Below are 21520 nucleotides of genomic sequence, written 5' to 3'. Positions count from 1 at the left end.
TTATGATCGTAACTACAATATAATGTAAATTAAACAAAATTTATAGTATTGGATGCATTACAAATCAAAAAAACGAGAGAGATGAAAAAACTTATCAATAATGATTGACAAAACTCTTAGTTAGAATGAATTTGAGTAGTGATTGATAAAACTCTTGGATTAGGCACAATCAGTAGAAAGTTTAGAAAATGTTGAAAATGGTAAAAGTGGAATTTCTCATACACACCTCTTTTTTTATTTGGAATAAGCTCTGCTCTAAAAACAAGGAAGGGAGAAAGTCTGATGCACTAATAATATTCAAAACTCGTTCGGAAGTGTATTTCTGTTTTTTTTTACGAAGATATCTACATACTAATTTATGACTAAATGTGAGTGTCTCACATACGAAATCAAGTTTCGTGTACTTTTATTGTGATCGAAAGTGCATCTCCTTATTATAAGGACATTTTTAATTTTTCACTAAAATGCCTGAGCACCACTAAGGGTGCGAAAAACGATGCCTTTGAAATATATGGTTGATGCAGGGCAGCCCAGCCCAGCCCATTAATACGAATACGCAAACATACACCGGTTGGGTCCGAGCGAACCAGTACGGTCCATTTGAATCGGTCATAGAATTTTTCATCCTTGTTTACATCTGAGAACGCTGAAGGAATTGAGAGAACAAGAGAGCGTGGTAACAAACAAACAAACAAACCCTAGAACCCAAATCAGATTGCGACCAACATTTGAATCAAATCAAACCACCGTATCTCACCATGGAATCCGCCGCTAGAAGAAGAGGAGGAGGCGTTTTCGAAGGCCTTTACAAGGTCCTCATGCGCCGCAACTCTGTCTACGTTACCTTCGTCATCGCCGGCGCTTTCCTCGGAGAACGAGTTTGTTAATTTTCCCTTATCATTACCATCTGATTATTCAATTTTCGTCTATTCTTCCTTTCTTAGAGAAGATCTCTGAATTTCGTTGTAGGCTGTTGATTACGGAGTTCACAAGTTATGGGAAAGCAATAACGTTGGGGTATTGAATCTATTCCCCTCTATGGTTAATCTTTCGATTTTTAAAATTATGCTTATTATATAACTTCAATTTAATTCCCGATCTTCATAGTTTTGAGATCTCTTTTCAATTATATAACTTTGAAAACGATTAAGCTCATGAAATTTGCATTTTTGGTTGCAGCTGTATTTTTCAGTTTTTTGGTGTTTAAATATTTTTTCGTTGTTTTGTTTGAAGAATAATTTAGTATAAATAAATTTATTTTTTGAGCGTATATTAGATTGCTATATTATTCTAACATAATTGATTACCCTATTAATTTATGTGATGTTGAATTGGGTTATGATGCGTGTTATTGGATTTTGCTTGGTATTTCTGTGAGAAATCTGGGTTATCGTTAGAAGCTCGCTAGACTGAGTATGGAAATGGGAAAGGCCTTTTTGCGTTTCTCTTGCTATTAAGTGTGGATACATTAGGCGGATTGATCTTCATCTGACTTTCTTAGTTTACTCGTAGCTTAGCTTCTCAGTGCAAAATTATAGTTTGAGATAGTTATATATTTGGTCTGCTGAATTTTCTTCACCACTGATCTTGTTCATTAGTCTACCTTTTTGGGTTGTTTCTCTTGGTTCTCCTTCTTTCTTCCAACTTTCACTCCTTGTTTCCTACATTATGACAGTACATGATCATGTAACATGTTGTGTAGATGAAGTAATTCTAACTCGCCGCGATATCTGTGCGCCAGTCTGTTTCTATCTTTTTAGGTTTTGTTGATTTTTTTCAATCAATTTTCACTGTTTACCGTGTCTGGGAAGAACTCATAAAAGCAAATGTCTTGTTCCTCTAACATGGGCTTAAAGCACACCCCCTTATATCCACTATTTTCTGAGGCAACTGTTCCCCTTACATTTACTTCTCTCAAAAACTCATTAGGGAGCATGAAATGTTCTTCACTTGCTGCTGCTATCTCTTTCCTCCACCTTCCTCTATGCTACATGTTGATAATCTCACTTCTTTGATTGGCCTTTTCGTAACAAGAAAAATTGGAAACTTATTCTACTGTTTAGTATAATTTTTTAAATGATCTAATATATTTTAGAAATGTTATTGTTGATTAGGCGTAAAAGACTAGATTAAAATGGCCCTTTGTTGGCCTTCTGATGACACGAGTGAGGAGTGTTTATTCATTCTCATCTCAGGTGTCTATTGCCACTAGTATTATTTGTTTTTCTTATTCATAAAATACAAGCCTTTGATTATAGAAATAGCCATTAGGATTGTGCAATTCAATATGATCCAGCAAGCCAATGGTTTGTATCCTATAATGAATCATAAAATAACTTTGAATCATGTTATATATGCATGAATAAGTGCGATTTCTCATTCCTGGTATCAATTTAACAATTCCTCAATTTGTTTCCCCCCATTAAATCTCAACCAAGAAATTGAAAATTCAAATAAGTTTGGAAGTGCCCAATTGGGGGCATTCCACAGTGCTATCTAGTTTTGTTCTTTGGAAGAAAGGGTTCACACAACCAAGCACCTATTTGATTATTGTATTGCTCTATTATTGTTCCTCAGAAAGGCTTCACACAATCACTCACTCAATTTATGCATCCTATTTGGCTGGTTTCATTACTATTTTTCTATTCTTTTAATTCAGAGACTTCTGCATGACTTATGAGGAGCTTTATTTGGGTGTATCATTCCTCTGTTTTCACACTGACTTATGGCATGACTTTTTGTTTTTGTGATAGTTATGTTATGCTGTTCTGTCAATTTGTAGTTTAAAATTATTTAATTGATTACTATCAATAATCAAGCTATTCTTCCTTTGTGCTACGTTTTTAACTTTATGATTTGATACAACTTGTGAGTCATTAAATTTTTACTTATGGAGTTTTAATTATATTTCTGCAGAAACGGTATGAAGACATTTCCGTGCTAGGACAAAGGCCAGTTGACGAGTGACTCGTCCAACCATCTTGTTAGCCATTTTGAAGTTTTCATTATATTCTTGGAAAAATGAAGTGACCATTATGAGCTGGAAGTATTTTCCATTTTGTAATAAGTGCATATGTTTGTCTCTGCTGGGCTTAAGTCGTGCATGGTTTCATTTACTGTCTGTTGGAAATATAAAATATTGAACTGCTGCAACTTTCTTTTTCTTTTTTCAAGTGACTTATCCCAAATATTGGATTATGAAAAAATCACTTGCTTATAAAGTTAAAGTAGCTCTTATTTTTGTGATAGTTCTTCTCACTGATTTCGTTTAACTTCACTAACGAGTAACAAACTACATTACAAATTCATGTTTCCAGCAGAAATTCAAAGCAGCTGTACACTTCCAACATATCCCCAATTTCTTGCTTAAATATTTTATTCATAATCCTTTGGTATGTGGTGGTACTTGTAATTTTCAATCTTATATATAATTGGATGTAATTGGCGTGTTCTGTCATGAAGATGGTCTGTCTCGATCCATCTTGTGCATGAGAATCAAGTTGTAATTGAAGTAAGCTTTAGTGAATTATAAAAGCTCTTGTCTCGATCCATCTTGTGCATGAGAATCGGGCTGTAAATGAAGTAGGCTTCCATGAATGATAAGAGCTTGAACCATGTAGAGTTGTCCTCCAATTTGCCAACTTAGAACTGTCCACCAATTTGTTGATGAAAGGATATGAATTTTTTAGCATGCCTTGTTGAGGTCACTTTAATTGAGGCACATGTGACACTTGTTGGATGCCTTTTTCACCTCACTATGTTGGATGGACGTTCCATATACTTTAAATCAGGATGAAGTGCGTTTCTTGGATGCCTTTTTCACCACACTATGTTCGATAGACGTTCCATATACTTTAAATCAGTGATGAAGTGCACTTGGAGAAGCTTGTTGGTGGTGTTTTTGATAACCTCGACTTTGTTTGATGATTGTCGTCATCATCTCTTAGTCATATGTTTTGGGGAAGCTTATTGGTGGTGTTCTTGATAACCTCAACTTTGTCTGATGTCTGTCGTCATCTTCTCTTGGTCATATATCTGATGTAGGGGTTAATTTTCACTTGGTGGCACGCAATATTGGGCGGATTCCTGATATCTCCTTGGGGAAATCTCAAATAGATCAACTTTGTGTTTGAGACACTTGCTAATGTCCTTCCTACATGAAACTTCTTAGATTTGCCCCCATATTTACTATTTGTGTTGGGTTATCATTCTTGCTTCGACGAAGAGAGGTCTCTCTAAGTTGTGTTCATCTATAGATTAACTTACTTTAGATGCGCATCGAAGTCAGAGATGTTTACGACTTAAAGAGGGTTGTAAAAAAGAATTGGTTTCTCTTACCTGGATAGTAGTCGTGTTCAGGTTTCGCTACAAGGCTTTATGGTAACGACATGCTCCTTCCAGTGTACAAATGGTTACTGCTTCGTCATGCACGTTATGCTACTTCATATTTCAAATGGATGGTAGATTACACATCGTCCAAAGCTTCTATGGAGGGTTTTCTTAAGATGCAATTATAAACGATTTTGCATGGAACTACCAAGAATTGGATATCTACCATCATGGCATATCTCCCAAGGTGATCATGATCTCAATAAAGCCCATGGCGGGTTACAAATACGTTTAAGTATTTCAGATGAATGGTCATGTATGGTGATAATCTCTCTCCTCAAGCCCATCTTAGTGAATGGTTTGGCATACAAGATATCACATAAACTTCTTCCATCAATGAAGATCATTGACACGTCAAAGTTGGTCATGGTGGTCGTTATGACTAAGGAATTTTTTTGTTAGGGATGTTTCATACCTTCTCATTGTCCTTGAAACCTAGGATGGACCATTTAGGGTTTTCTCTTGAGGACGGTTCCCTCTTCATGTCTACTAATAATAACTTTGCAATCTTCTTTTCATAATTCCCTTGGTTGACATCTTTAGGTACGTGAACCCCTTGGTGATAGAAGCAATGAAATGATAACCTATATAGATAAAGACTATGAAGGGTCGTGTTTTCCTCTTGTTATTTTCCTCTTCGATGTTATGTCTTCCCTTGCTAAGGCATTTGTTATGAAATAGAAAGGTTCAATCACACCAAGAAATTTGGTGCGTGAGGACAAAAACAATGGCAACCAAAATAAACTATCTTTAGTAAAAACAACACTCTAATTTTCTCTTACTGTAGTTGACATCTCTTCCCTTTGTCTACAACCTCAAATTTCTAAAGGTTGTGATAACAAGATTGACATATATACTTATTCATAACTATTTTTTGAAATCCAACAGATTCATAACAAAACCCAACCAGTTCATGAATGGATCAATGGATTGAAACGAAAAAGCCCAAAATGCACGAACCAAGAAAGTTGGGCAGGATTACCAAAAACCAGAACTGCATGCAGATTCACCCGAACATCCACTCGATTGAGTCGGTACCCGATCGTCGACCACCTCGTATGAACCACCTACCTAGGGTTTTGACGTCTTCTGTCGACCTCCTAGTTCCTTTTATAGATTTTTGGTTTTCTGCAATCTCGAAATATGTTTTCTTTTTCTTCATCACTTGATGTTTTAAGGCATACTTCAATAGTCTCCACCTTAACTTAAAACCATGATGGTGTCAATTTAACCACCAACCACATTGTTGCTCTATACCATGTTGAATCATAATTTAAAAGCATTGATCAAGTTCCAACAACACTTGAACCTTGACCTTGCCACTTGTATCCACTCGCTTTCAACCACACTTTCAAGATTTAGTAGTCTAACAAACCTACGAGTATTTAACTCCACTTGCTTTGGAATGCATACCTGAAGGTCTCATGCTTCTAACTTTTGCATTCCTTTAGCCACTTTCAAAGCATAACACCAATGCTAGCCTAACCGTCCCTTTGAGATGGTACAATCTCAATCCTTACCTTATTATGTGCCAAATGATAATCAAAGTCCCTTGTAATCATTTATCATTATTAATAGTATCCATAGTAAGAATCTTTACGTCAAACTGAGTCTTTTCTTCCAAAGTTTCCAAAAGTTTAACCCCCAATTGTTTATTCTTTTTCCTATGAAGAGACTCACTAAAAGTAATACATATGTGATTGATGAACTTCTATCATCTAGGTTACACTCCCAACAACTCATAACTCTTCGTACCTCTTGGATATCCATTGAAGACACATTCAACAACTTTACCATTAAATTGAATTAGCTTGATTCGTATAATAGGCAAAGCTTTGTCGACCTTCAAATAAGGGTAGTTTTCAGGTTTCTTACTACAAACTACCATATGTGTTTGAAAGATTATTCTTGTAAAGTAACATTTGCTAACCATGTAAGCTACTTTGGCACTAACCTAACCCCAAAAACTCAATAACAACTCAACGGTAATATGCATTTTTATTCCTTGTTTTATGCAAAACTCATTAAAGTGCTCCTAATCAACCTCCAAGCTTTCACTATGTCTTGATCTCACATCACATAACTTATTCTTTTCACGAAAACCTTCACTAGGCGATGATGAATGAGCGACAACATTGGAACCTTCTAAAATATATAAACCACATATTCTAGACTATTTAGCTATGATCATTTTACCTTGCAAAATCTTCAACTTCTCGTGTTCAACTCTAGTGCAATAGACTAAATCATCAAACATGCTTATGGATAACAAATTTTGCATGAGCTCTGGAACATACCTCATGTTATAAATAAGAAACTCACGATCATCGAAAATTTTAAGTCTGTTCATACCAATACCACATACATTGCAAGCCTTATTGTCATTAAGGAGAACTATTTCACCTTACTCTTGCTTCAAAGTATTTAAGTATTTTTTTTCTTGGACGCATGTGTTAATAGCAACTTGAGCTTATGACCCAACCCTCTTCATTATCAAACTCGACACCATTAATGCATCAACACTCTCATAACTATCTCCATCGAAGGAAATTGCAGTCTGAACATAATCATTATTTTCGTACAGTGGGAGATATTTGTTGTGAAACTAAAAGGTTCAACCACACCAAAAAAATCTGATGTCTGGGGGCAAAGAACAATGAAATCCAAAATAAATGGTCATCATCAAAAGTAACTATCTAATTAATAAGACAATAACTTAACATGGCAGAAGAAGATAAAATAAAGACAAGAGACACAATAACTTGTTTACCCATATTGATCAAACGATTTATGTAACACCCTTCTAAATACCCCAAAATATTTAATTTAATATAATAACCTATCAATCAGAGTAATTATGCCCCGAAGGGTGTCACACAATCATTTCACAACATTTATCAAAACATCCTGTCATGCTCATTTATTTATCAAATAAAACAGTTGCATAATACGCAGCGGAATAGAATTCAACATCAGCATGAGACATGTAACACCATACATGTAAACTAATTCGACAATTTCCAACAATACAACGAAAAGGTTCCCTCCCGATGTTACATCTACCAGAGCATGACCCATAGGACACTACTATAGACTCCAAGCGTTAGCTTCTATTCAATTCATTTCTCGTTACCTGAAAAATGGGTTGTAAGGGTGAGTTCCTCAATCAATATAATAAGCATTATAGAACAACATGTAATGCTAAGTAAATCACACATCAATTCACCCTAACCAGACTACGCATTCAGCAACGGCAATATCCGTCCAAACATCATATTCAACAATAATATATATCATATGTAAAATCCTCAAACCATATTCAACACCAACAACACAACACAACGATTTACTCACTAATTCCTCACAATGGGAATTAGCTACAGCCCCACAGGCTATGCCATGCATTCATTATGCAATGAGACTCCATGAAATGCGGTACCGACTCTTCTCGAACATATAGTTCAAGCTCACCGATCCCTCCAGATACGGCTACTGAGCTCACTAGTCCCACTCATTGAGATCTAATGCCTCACTCACTAATTCCTCACCATGGGAATTAGCTACAGCCCCAAAGGCTAGACTATGCACACTACTCATCTAGTATGCAAACATCAACAACAAATCCACAATGGTTCACTCACTAATTCCTCACTATGGGAATTAGCTACAGCCCCGAAGGCTATGCCATGCATGCTAATCATCTAGCAATGCAACACCCACAACAATTCATAACGGACACAAGCTCATACTCTAAGCCATACCACAGCCCATTCACACATGCATGCATAATATATATATTCACAGCATCATGCACATCATTATACATCATCAATATTTCATCACATAAGCATGTCAGACTATGCCAAACAACAGCCACAATATTAGTACATTCCACTAATCCATGTACTGCTCAAAACAGCGGGAATTAATCCCTATTTCACCATAGGCCAACATAGACCAACCCTCAGATAGGTACACAACATTTAAATAACAATTTTTCCATTCTGCTACAGCGTTAACCGGTTAACGCCCTGGGTTAACCGGTTAACGCAGCACAACACGCCTTCTGTCTCAATTTTTAATAGTGTTAATCGGTTAACGCCCTGGGTTAACCGGTTAACGCAGCACAAACAGCCAAATATCAGAAATGACAACAGTGTTAACCGGTTAACACCCTGGGTTAACCGGTTAACGCAGACAAAACAGCACATATTCATAATCCAACACAGTGTTAACCGGTTAACACCCTGGGTTAACCGGTTAACGCAACACAGAAGCTGTTCCTGCGCTAACTCGAGGCAGAATGCAGAATTCTCCGCATTTTCCGCCATTGGAGGACTTCCGGACCTCCGAATCCGATTCCGTAAAAAGCTATACGATCGGAAAATTACAACAGACTCAATTACCGATTTAATTTCAACTTCTCACACGGTTCATCCAACAAATTTTCAGCATTCACAATTCCCAATTAGGGTCAAATTAACAGCTTATTACTACCCATCACATATTCTCCCATAATACCCATTAATCGAGATAAACCCCCCTTACCTTGACAATCCGGCAGAATCTTTGAGCTTCAAGCTTTCGTTCTCCAACCTTTGCTCTTCAGCTCCTCTTCTCTGCCCTTTTTCCTTTTTCTCTCACGATGCTTCTCTGTTCTGTTTTCACGTGAAATGCTTTTCCAAATGAGAACTTTTCCTTATTCCAACATATATATATTTTCCCAAAATAATAATAATCCAAAAATAATAATAATAAAATTTCTAATTATTCAATTAAATTAATAATTACATTATTAACTCAATTTAAATAATTATTTTATTATTATCGGGGTGTTACAACTCTCCCCCACTAAAAGAGTTTTCGTCCTCGAAAACATACCTCAAGCGAACAACTCTGGATAAGACTCCTTCATCTTACTCTCCAGTTCCCAAGTCACGTTGCCACCTGCTGGTCCTCCCCAAGCTACCTTCACCAAGGCAATCTCTTTACCCCGCAACTGCTTCAACTCTCGATCCTCGATCCTCATAGGTGATGTTTCAACAGTCAGGTTATCTCTCACCTGTACATCATCTATTTGGACTACATGCGACGGATCATGAATGTACCTCCTCAACTGAGACACATGAAAAACCTCATGCAAATTCGCAAGCGACGGCGGTAAAGCGATACGATAGGCTACTTCCCCTATCCGCTCCAAAATCTGATAAGGACCAATAAATCGAGGTGTCAACTTCTTCGACTTCAAGGCTCGACCAACACCAGTTATCGGAGTAACACGAAGAAACACATGGTCTCCCTCTTGGAACTCAAGTGACTTCCTCCTCTTGTCATGATAACTCTTCTGACGACTCTGAGCAATTCTCATCTTATCCTGAATCATCTTAATCTTTTCCGTAGTTTGTTGAACAATCTCTGGTCCAACCACAGCACTCTCACCGGACTCATACCAACATAAAGGTGTCCGACATCTCCTACCATACAAAGCTTCAAACGGTGCCATACCAATGCTCGAATGAAAACTATTGTTGTAGGTAAACTCAATCAAAGGCAAATAACAATCCCAAGCACCTCTTTTTTCCAAAACACAAGCTCTCAAAAGATCTTCTAATGACTGAATCGTCCTCTCAGTCTGACCATCAGTCTGCGGATGATATGCAGAACTCAATCTCAGCTTAGTTCCCAAAGCCCTCTGCAAACCTTCCCAGAACTTCGATGTAAATCTAGGATCTCTGTCCGAAACAATACTGGACGGAATACCATGCAAACTTACAATCTTCTCAATATACAACTCAGCTAATCTCTCTAACGGATAATCCATTCTAATCGGAATGAAATGAGCCGACTTCGTCAATCTATCAACAATCACCCAAATGGCTTCAAAATTCTTATTTGTCCTCGGCAAACCAGAAACGAAATCCATACTGATACTATCCCACTTCCACTCTGGAATAGCCAACGGTTGCATTAGCCCAGACGACTTCTGATGCTCAATCTTCGACTTCTGACAAGTCAAACAGGAATACACAAAACTTGCAATTTCTCTTTTCATTCCCGGCCACCAAAATAACTTCTTCAAATCATGATACATCTTCGTAGCTCCAGGATGGATACTCAAACCACTACGATGTCCTTCTTCAAGAATACTCTTCTTAAGTTCTGTAACATTCGGAATACACACCCGATCGCCAAATCTCAAAACACCATTCTCATCAACTCTGAATTCACCACCTTGACCTTGATTCACTAAAGTCAGCTTATCAACCAAAAGCATATCAGATTTCTGACCCTCTCTGATCTCCTCCAGAATACCACTTGTTAATTTCAACATTCCCAGTTTAACACTATTGTGAGTACTCTCACACACTAAACTCAAGTCTCTAAACTGCTCAATCAAATCCAATTCCCTAACCATTAACATAGACATATGTAATGATTTCCGACTCAATGCATCAGCCACTACATTTGCTTTACCCGGATGGTAATTCAAACCAAAGTCATAATCCTTCAGAAACTCTAACCATCTCCTTTGTCTCATATTCAGCTCTTTCTGATCAAACAAATACTTTAAACTCTTATGGTCACTGAAAACCTCAAATCTTGATCCATACAAATAATGCCTCCACAACTTCAGAACAAATACCACAGCTGCCAACTCTAAATCGTGAGTAGGATAGTTCCTCTCATGAACCCTCAGCTGTCTCGAAGCATAAGCTATAACCTGCTTATTCTGCATCAACACACCACCTAAACCCAACAATGAAGCATCACAATAAACCTCAAATAATTCCGACGAACTCGGTAATATCAAAATAGGAGCAGTAGTCAACCTTCTCTTTAACTCTTGGAAACCTTCTTCACATTTTGAATCCCAAACAAACGCTTGCCCCTTTCTAGTCAACATCGTCAATGGTAACGCCAACTTAGAAAATCCCTCAATGAACTTCCTATAATAACCAGCCAAACCAAGGAAACTTCGAATTTCAGCAACAGACTTCGGAGCTTCCCACTTAGATACCGCTTCTATCTTAGAAGGATCAACAGCAACACCACCTCTTGAAATCACATGACCAAGAAAACTAACCTCTTCTAACCAAAATTCACACTTTGACAGTTTAGCAAATAACTGCTTTTCTCGCAGCACTCCTAAAACCACTCTCAAATGCTCAGCATGCTCTTCTTCAGATTTCGAATACACCAAAATGTCATCAATAAACACCACGACAAACTGATCTAAGTACGGATGGAAAATCCTATTCATGTACTCCATAAATACTCCAGGCGCATTAGTCACACCAAAAGGCATTACAGAATACTCATAATGTCCATACCTCGTTCTGAAAGCAGTCTTCTGAATATCCTCAGTTTTCACACGTATCTGATGATACCCAGATCTCAAATCTATCTTGCTGAACACACTCGCACCAACCAATTGATCCATCAAATCATCAATCCTCGGCAAAGGATACCGATTCTTGATCGTCACTTTATTCAGTTGCCTGTAGTCCACACACAACCTCATAGTACCTTCCTTCTTCTTAACCAACAACACTGGTGCACCCCACGGTGACACACTTGGACGAATAAACTTCTTATCCAACAAATCTTCCAACTGACTTTTCAATTCAGCTAACTCAACAGCAGACATACGGTACGGAGCCATTGATATCGGTCTAGTACCAGGTACCAAATCAATCGAAAACTCAACTTCACGCTCTGGCGGTAATTCATTCACTTCTTCCGGAAACACATCAGGAAAATCACACACCACCGCTAGATCACCAATCACCAGTTTATCTTTAGCCTCTAAAGTTGCCAACAGCATAAACAACTCTGCCCCATCTGCCACTTCCTCATTCACCTGCCTGGCTGATAGAAACAGACTCTGCCCTTCCTCAATCTCAGGAAATATCACAGTCTTAGCAAAACAGTTGATATAGACTCGGTTAAACACCAACCAGTTCATTCCCAAGATAACGTCAATCTGCACTAATGGAAGACACACAAGGTCTATCCCAAAATCTCTACCAAAAATATTCAAAGGACAACTCAAACAAACCGAAGTAGTAGTCACTGAACCCTTTGCAGGAGTATCAATCACCATACTTCCACGCATCTCAGCTATCTCTAACTTAAGCTTCACAGCACAATCCACAGATATAAAAGAATGAGTAGCACCTGTGTCAATAATAGCTATAAGAGGAAAGCCGTTAATATAACACGTACCTCTGATCAAACGATCATCTGCAGAAGTCTCAGAACCTGATAGAGCAAAAACCTTGCCTCCCGACTGATTCTCCTTCTTCGGCTTAGGACACTGGGGACTGATATGACCCAACTCTCCACAGTTGAAACAAGTTACAGTCTTCAATCGGCACTCTGCAGCCAAGTGACCACCCTTCCCACACTTGAAACACTTCATCTCAGCACTGGTACACTCGTGAACACGATGTCCAGCCCGACCACATCTATAACACTTAACAGGAGCACTAGAGTCTCCCCCACTAGGCCTCTTCATCCCACTCTGCTTCTGAAAACCTTTGCCAGCTGCATACGGTTTTCCACGATCCATCTGATTCTTACCCTTCCTATCAACCCTCTGCTGATAGCTCTCTGCTCTAGCCTTGGAATCCTGTTCAAAAATTCTGCAACAGTCAACCAAATCAGAAAACACTCTAATCCTCTGATATCCAATCGCCTGCTTGATCTCGGGACGCAACCCGTTCTCAAACTTCACACACTTCGAAAATTCTCCAGCAGCCTCATTATAGGGAGTATAGTACTTTGACAGCTCTGTGAACTTCGCAGCATACTCAGTAACAGTCCTGTTACCCTGTTTCAATTCCAAGAATTCTATTTCTTTCTTCCCTCTGACATCCTCTGGAAAATACTTCCTCAGAAATCTCTCCCTGAACACAGCCCAAGTAATCTCAGCATTCCCAGCAGATTCCAACTCAGTGCGGGTAGCAACCCACCAATCATCAGCTTCTTCTGACAGCATATGTGTACCGAACCTGACCTTCTGGTTATCAGCACACTCAGTTACTCTGAAGATTCTCTCAATCTCCTTCAACCACTTCTGAGCACCATCTGGATCGTATGCTCCTTTGAACATTGGAGGATTGTTCTTCTGGAACTCACTCAGTTGACGAGCAGCTCCCATTCCCATAACATTCTGATTTCCTCCAAGCACTCCAGCTAGCATACCCAGAGCCTCAGCAATTGCAGCATCATCTCTACCTCTTCCAGCCATCTCTATTCTGAAAACCCAACAAACCAAAACAATAAGTACTGATAGGGTTACACAACACCTATCCCGTACAGGGGAAACAGAATAATTACGACTCGACACGACCGACTATGCTCTGATACCACTAATGTAACACCCTTCTAAATACCCCAAAATATTTAATTTAATATAATAACCTATCAATCAGAGTAATTATGCCCCGAAGGGTGTCACACAATCATTTCACAACATTTATCAAAACATCCTGTCATGCTCATTTATTTATCAAATAAAACAGTTGCATAATACGCAGCGGAATAGAATTCAACATCAGCATGAGACATGTAACACCATACATGTAAACTAATTCGACAATTTCCAACAATACAACGAAAAGGTTCCCTCCCGATGTTACATCTACCAGAGCATGACCCATAGGACACTACTATAGACTCCAAGCGTTAGCTTCTATTCAATTCATTTCTCGTTACCTGAAAAATGGGTTGTAAGGGTGAGTTCCTCAATCAATATAATAAGCATTATAGAACAACATGTAATGCTAAGTAAATCACACATCAATTCACCCTAACCAGACTACGCATTCAGCAACGGCAATATCCGTCCAAACATCATATTCAACAATAATATATATCATATGTAAAATCCTCAAACCATATTCAACACCAACAACACAACACAACGATTTACTCACTAATTCCTCACAATGGGAATTAGCTACAGCCCCACAGGCTATGCCATGCATTCATTATGCAATGAGACTCCATGAAATGCGGTACCGACTCTTCTCGAACATATAGTTCAAGCTCACCGATCCCTCCAGATACGGCTACTGAGCTCACTAGTCCCACTCATTGAGATCTAATGCCTCACTCACTAATTCCTCACCATGGGAATTAGCTACAGCCCCAAAGGCTAGACTATGCACACTACTCATCTAGTATGCAAACATCAACAACAAATCCACAATGGTTCACTCACTAATTCCTCACTATGGGAATTAGCTACAGCCCCGAAGGCTATGCCATGCATGCTAATCATCTAGCAATGCAACACCCACAACAATTCATAACGGACACAAGCTCATACTCTAAGCCATACCACAGCCCATTCACACATGCATGCATAATATATATATTCACAGCATCATGCACATCATTATACATCATCAATATTTCATCACATAAGCATGTCAGACTATGCCAAACAACAGCCACAATATTAGTACATTCCACTAATCCATGTACTGCTCAAAACAGCGGGAATTAATCCCTATTTCACCATAGGCCAACATAGACCAACCCTCAGATAGGTACACAACATTTAAATAACAATTTTTCCATTCTGCTACAGCGTTAACCGGTTAACGCCCTGGGTTAACCGGTTAACGCAGCACAACACGCCTTCTGTCTCAATTTTTAATAGTGTTAACCGGTTAACGCCCTGGGTTAACCGGTTAACGCAGCACAAACAGCCAAATATCAGAAATGACAACAGTGTTAACCGGTTAACACCCTGGGTTAACCGGTTAACGCAGACAAAACAGCACATATTCATAATCCAACACAGTGTTAACCGGTTAACACCCTGGGTTAACCGGTTAACGCAAGACAGAAGCTGTTCCTGCGCTAACTCGAGGCAGAATGCAGAATTCTCCGCATTTTCCGCCATTGGAGGACTTCCGGACCTCCGAATCCGATTCCGTAAAAAGCTATACGATCGGAAAATTACAACAGACTCAATTACCGATTTAATTTCAACTTCTCACACGGTTCATCCAACAAATTTTCAGCATTCACAATTCCCAATTAGGGTCAAATTAACAGCTTATTACTACCCATCACATATTCTCCCATAATACCCATTAATCGAGATAAACCCCCCTTACCTTGACAATCCGGCAGAATCTTTGAGCTTCAAGCTTTCGTTCTCCAACCTTTGCTCTTCAGCTCCTCTTCTCTGCCCTTTTTCCTTTTTCTCTCACGATGCTTCTCTGTTCTGTTTTCACGTGAAATGCTTTTCCAAATGAGAACTTTTCCTTATTCCAACATATATATATTTTCCCAAAATAATAATAATCCAAAAATAATAATAATAAAATTTCTAATTATTCAATTAAATTAATAATTACATTATTAACTCAATTTAAATAATTATTTTATTATTATCGGGGTGTTACAATTTACTCTAGGGGAGAGAGAAACTTTTCTATTCACTATACTTCCAAAATTTGTTATAAAAAATTACAAATGAGTTACAATAAAATAGTCACCCAAGTTTCAAAAAACAAACATTATTTTCTACCCAGATATTTTCTAATTTCACCAACTCTCTAAATATGAATCACACAGGTCCAAGATGTTTAGACATATTTCTTAAACCTCTTAGATACCCCAAATGGTTTCCCTTAACCCTTGCCTATATATGTTTTCCCTTACTAGGATTTCCACTTCTTCCCTCTATCTTTAGTTGTAAATTTCATCTCGGTTCATAGTCCACCCGATGTAAAAATGGATGGTTTTTCCATTGGTTAACCTCCCAAACGAAGAGAAAAGTGACACACTTTTCAATTTTTCGCATCGCCAATGTAGGGGTGTAAACGGATAAAAAAAACCAATTAAACCGACAATCCAAACCAAACCAAACAAAAAAAATCGATTGTTTTTGTTTCGGTTTCAAAACCGAATCGAACCAATAAAAATCATGTGGTTTGGTTCGGTTCTCAGTTTTAGTTTTTAGGAACCGCCAAACCGATGAACTGAACCAATGCCTATAATTACGCTATAAATCTTTTATTACACCCATCAATAAACCTACATTTTGTATCTTTCCAACCATTCTCCATTTTTGTTCACAGTTCCTTCCTTCCAGCAAAATGTACATTTAGAATCAAACTTTAAAACATAGAAAGTAGAAACCATAAATCACAAAAACTTATTTTCACCAAAATGCTACTCTCGTTGCCTACCACCATTGTTGCTCTTTATACAGTTCATTCGATATGTTATGGTCGCCTTCTTTGTGTTCAAATTCTCTTCGTTAGTTTTCATATATATTTTTAAACCTTTTTTTTCTTCTTCTTCTTCAACAAATTTCCTTCTAGTCTTTCTACAAAACAATTTTGAGTTGTGTTTGAGGTGAGAAACATGTTAATTTATGTGTATTGAAATTTTTTGTTGTTATGTATTCTATTTGTTATGATTTTAAATCTCTTCCTAACCTTATGATATCAATTTCCAACTTCTTATATTTGATCGTGAACTTATTTCAGGATGCAATGAAAATCATGCCACTATTTTGTATGGATTAAGAATAATATATATATATATATATATATATATATATATAGAGAGAGAGAGAGAGAGAGAGAGAGAGAGAGAGAGAGAGAGCATGAAATATACTATTTTAAAAAAATAATAGAAAAAAATACACCGAAAAGCATGATAGTGGAGATGGCGCTGATGAATATTATGTTTAAAAAAACATTGTAAATCGATCAACCAAACCAAACCAAACCGAATCAAATCGGTTAGTTTGGATTGATTTCATTTTATAAAAAAATAAATACTAAAAACTCAACCAAACCAAACTGATGGAGATATCATCGGTTTGGACATTTTTTTGACCAAAAACCTGTCCAAATCGAATCGATTACACCCCTATCGGTCAGTGCCCCGAGGTGAAAAGATGGACAATTTTCATAATACCTTTCGTTACCTCGGACTCCCAATCAAGGTAAAAGTTCTTTCTCAACTGAGATTAAAGCTCTTTTTCATAGTAGGGTATAATAAAAAAAATATTAAACTTCTGCATACATATTAACATTTTATTTTTTAAATCATAGTCTAAAATGTTAAATGATATAAAAAATCTAATATTTTCGTACGCTACATCTGCGAACGTAGTATCTATAATAATATCAATTTTATGAAGACTGTTTTTCAACATATTCTTTTGTTTGGTGAAGTTAAAGTGAGTCTACATTTTTTGAAATGGACTGTATATAAAGGGAGAAGAAATTCATTTGAATATCACATAATAAAAAGTTAGTGTTCATCATAGTATTTTTGTAAGAAAAATCTAAAAACATTTACTATATTTTCAAATAAAGTCATGTTTTACCTTTATATATATATATATATATATATATATATATATATATATATATATATATATATATATATGTGTGTGTGTGTGTGTGTGTGTGTGTGTGTGTGTGTGTATGTGTGTGTGTGTATGTATGTATGTATGTATGTATGTATGTGTGTGCGTGTGTAAAAGCAAAGTTATCTCGCTTCAGTACATAACAATCGTCTCTCTTAAAATAAAACTCTAATATCTCTCTCACTCGTCTCTCTCATATATTATAATCTTTATCAACATTTCGACAATCTTTCTTCACAAACATGCAAAATAGAAACACCAAACTCATGCAGTGAACTCGTCTTATTCAAATGGTGTGCGACTACTATTTTCTCTCAGAACCACAAAGATGAAAATTGTGATCGTGGTGAGGATGTTGTGTAAGACCCCAATTTTGACCTTAAGATCCCTCATGTCATCTCATCAATTTGCATTGGCTTTGGGATCACACCTTAGTAGCCTCATCACTGTTCACTCATTGGATTCACATTGGGAGAGATCACCAAGCAAATTTATGATTGTATCATACTTTATTTTTATTTTTTTACTAACCAAAATACCAAAAATATGTCTAGTGTAGCTTTATTTCATTTGTAGGTAGTATGTGCATCCACCCATGCCTCATCAAGCTCATATCTAGGGTTTGAGACACTCAGTGCAAGAGATTAATCAAAGAAAGGTTCATATTGGCTCTAAACATCATATATGGATACCCATATTCTTTATTTGTCATGTTGATCAAGATTTCATCAAGAGTTTGAAGCTTGTTTGTCAAGGAAGCCCTAATTCATTTGAATATCTTTTGTGCCTTCCTCAGCAAGTTTCTTCAACAAATTGGTCAATATTATCAAGGGATACTACATTATACTTCATCATAAGAATATATGATCCTCCATGAGCCCCAAAAAGCAAAAGAACTTCAAGTTTGCAAGTTGGTTCAAGGAGGTTGACCAGAGAAGTCAATTGATCAAATTTAGGGTTACCTAGACCCTATCTCTTACAATTTTTGTCATATGAAAATGATTCAAAAATAAAAGTTACTCTTTATGATATTACAAAAAACTTTCATGTTGGCGTCAAGAGCTAATTTTTCTTGAAAAGTCATTTTTATTGGTGAAAGATTATAGGTCATTTTGTTTGTGCTCTGGATGGAAGGTCAACTTCCAAGGACCATAACTTGCTCAATTTTTATGATATGAATATCATCTAAGTTTCATGATAAATTTCAAGATGTCTTCTACAACTTTTATTCTTTGAGAAAGATCAAAATCCACTTGCAAGGGCATGTGCCAAAAGGAAACATTATAGGTCATTTTGGGCCATCATCATTGAACAAGCAATTTTCCTCAGCTTCTAAAATCTATAAATCCATCATGAAAAATCCAAATGGTGTAAAATTTGTTACCAAATTTAAGGTAATTTAAATATCTACAACTTTGGAGAAGGAACCAGAGTCATTTGAAGCTCATAGCAAAAGTTATTCAAGGTGGAAAAAAGGGTCATTTGACTTTTAACTTAGAAAATTTTCAACTATGTTTGATTCCTCCAACTTCCACACCAAAATTCATCATGATCCAAGCTCGAAATGGAAAAACTTTCAACAACAAAGTTGTTCCCCTTCATGCTAGCTTTCCAAAGAGTCTAATATCATGGCATTTGGATTAAATTTGAGGGACTTACGCATGAGTACATTGCATGGCCCTATTTGGAAAGTTTTGTGCTCAATTTTCAACCAACATTGCATGGCTTCATGAAGTGATTTCAGCATCAAATGTGTACGAATTTGGAACTTTTGCATTTATCATTTGGGCCTTAATGCATGCCCATGCACCCATGCACACAAGTTATTATTTTTGACAATTTTTTGAAATTGTGTGAATAACACTTTGCCATGCCTATATAATGAACTCATTGGTCTCAGAATGAAGGAGGACTCTTGCCCAAGCTTTGCTCATCAATATCAAACCTCCATTAATAGAATACCTTGAAGGTTTCAATTGAAATTGAGTTTTGGTTCTCATTCTGTTTTGGATATGAAACTCCAAGGATTCAAAGCCTTTTGTGTCCAAATTATCTCTTGCAAGCAAGTAGAAGCAAGGCCAAGTGAATTAAATAGAAACATGGACCAATGGAATGAAGTGACTTGTATAAAATGTATTGAAAGGCAATCCAATGAACCGAGTGCAAGACCTAAAAACTCAACAGACTTGAGTGGGCAATGAAATGAATGAATAATATGATTTGAGTGAACCAAAGATTAATGGACCAATGGAATGAAATGACTGATGAATCAATGACTAATGTATGGGCAATGAGACTTGAATGAGGGATTGATGGACATATGGATAACCATGATTGAACCAACCAAGAACTAACAATGATTAGATGAGATGATCCTATGAAATGATCATGAATGGGACAAGTGGGAGTTAGGGAGCCATGAGAATGAGCTTTGGACCAAAAGACGCCATTAAGCAATATATGGGCATGTAGTGACTTGAAATGAACTTGATCCAACCGATGAAACTTCATAGTGATTCAAGAACCATTGAGCTTGAATGAAGCTTGACCAAACAAATAGATCATGCATAAATGAATGATAGTGAACCAGGTGAAATTAGGGTTAAGAGTGTCCACCAGCAAGCGGAATCCCAAATTAGGTTTTTGCTTCACCAAGAAGCCACAGATGAATCCTCAATGCCAAGCACACACACACACAAGAACCAAGAGTACCCCCAATTAGGGTTTTGGTTGGCCGAGCAACCTCAAGCTGCTAGGAAGCCCTAGTACAAGCAACAATGCTTTGAACCCAAGATACATGTCCTCTTGTATTGAACTAATGCTTATGCAAATGAAGTGAATGACCATGAAGACATGCACATGATTAGGGTTAATGACCTAGGTGAGCATTGTGAAGGGTATGATAAATTTTGGGACATGACAAATAGAATGTGGAGGACAATAGATAGACTCACGATTTAATAAAATAAAGTCTTTGATATTGATTCAAATTCAATTCGTGAGAAGACAATGATCTTTAATTGATCATGCCCGTAATAAAGGTTGTTCTAGCTTAAAGATGATCCCAAACATTAGCTTTGCAATACACCAACCCAAATAAGGATGGAAAACATGTGACATATCGCAATTCTCACCGATATATATATATATATATATATATATATATATATATATATATATATATATATATATATATATATATATATATATATATATATATATATATATATATAATTGTTTATTCAACGTATATTTTAGAGAAATGTACTATTCTAACAATTTTTTAACATTTATAATTCTTATTAAATAATCTTATCAAGACAAAACTTAGACACAATTCTCTCTACTTGCTGTTGCAACTATTTTTCAACCAAATTATGACAAGTGGATTACTTAACCCACGTCAGACCCATTATCAACTAATCTGTCCTTACTGTACATAACCGCCAACAGTAATATCTCAAAACTGCAATCAGTTGGACTTGTTTTTAGAATTATTTTTTGTTGGTTTAACAGATACAAATAAAAAATTAACAAAGATTAGTCGCTTAGATTAGATTAAGTATTCCACTTGTCATAAATTCATTGGATGACAGTTGCAAGAACACCTAATCAACTGTTTCCAACTTTTCTACTTCTTATCAATACGTATATACTAACCGTAAAATGATATTTATTTTAAAATAAATATTTTTTTATTGTAAAAATGCGATTTGAATC

The 21520-nt window shown here is 36.8% G+C and overlaps 1 protein-coding gene across 1 annotated transcript; it reads left to right on the top strand.

Annotated features, from left to right (window-relative positions):
* Window positions 1-489: 489 nt before the first annotated feature.
* Window positions 490-3248, top strand: LOC127125653 (cytochrome b-c1 complex subunit 9, mitochondrial). The gene is made up of 3 exons (XM_051054442.1): window positions 490-878; window positions 970-1017; window positions 2917-3248. Exons 1-3 carry the CDS (start codon window positions 759-761, stop codon window positions 2965-2967), a joined length of 219 nt encoding a protein of 72 aa, XP_050910399.1. The 5' UTR covers window positions 490-758; the 3' UTR covers window positions 2968-3248.
* The last annotated feature ends 18272 nt before the right edge of the window (window positions 3249-21520 follow it).

This window comes from Lathyrus oleraceus, chromosome 3 (assembly GCF_024323335.1).
Source record: "Lathyrus oleraceus cultivar Zhongwan6 chromosome 3, CAAS_Psat_ZW6_1.0, whole genome shotgun sequence".
Classification (NCBI taxonomy): Eukaryota; Viridiplantae; Streptophyta; class Magnoliopsida; order Fabales; family Fabaceae; genus Lathyrus; species Lathyrus oleraceus.
This window is presented reverse-complemented; position numbering and strand designations above follow the sequence as displayed.

Coding starts and splice junctions, on each gene's coding strand:
- LOC127125653 (XM_051054442.1), top strand. CDS start 759: ATGGAATCCGCCGCTAGAAGAAGAGGAGGAGGCGTTTTCGAAGGCCTT. Junction 879..969: donor GCGCTTTCCTCGGAGAACGA/GTTTGTTAATTT, acceptor ATTTCGTTGTAG/GCTGTTGATTACGGAGTTCA. Junction 1,018..2,916: donor GGGAAAGCAATAACGTTGGG/GTATTGAATCTA, acceptor ATATTTCTGCAG/AAACGGTATGAAGACATTTC.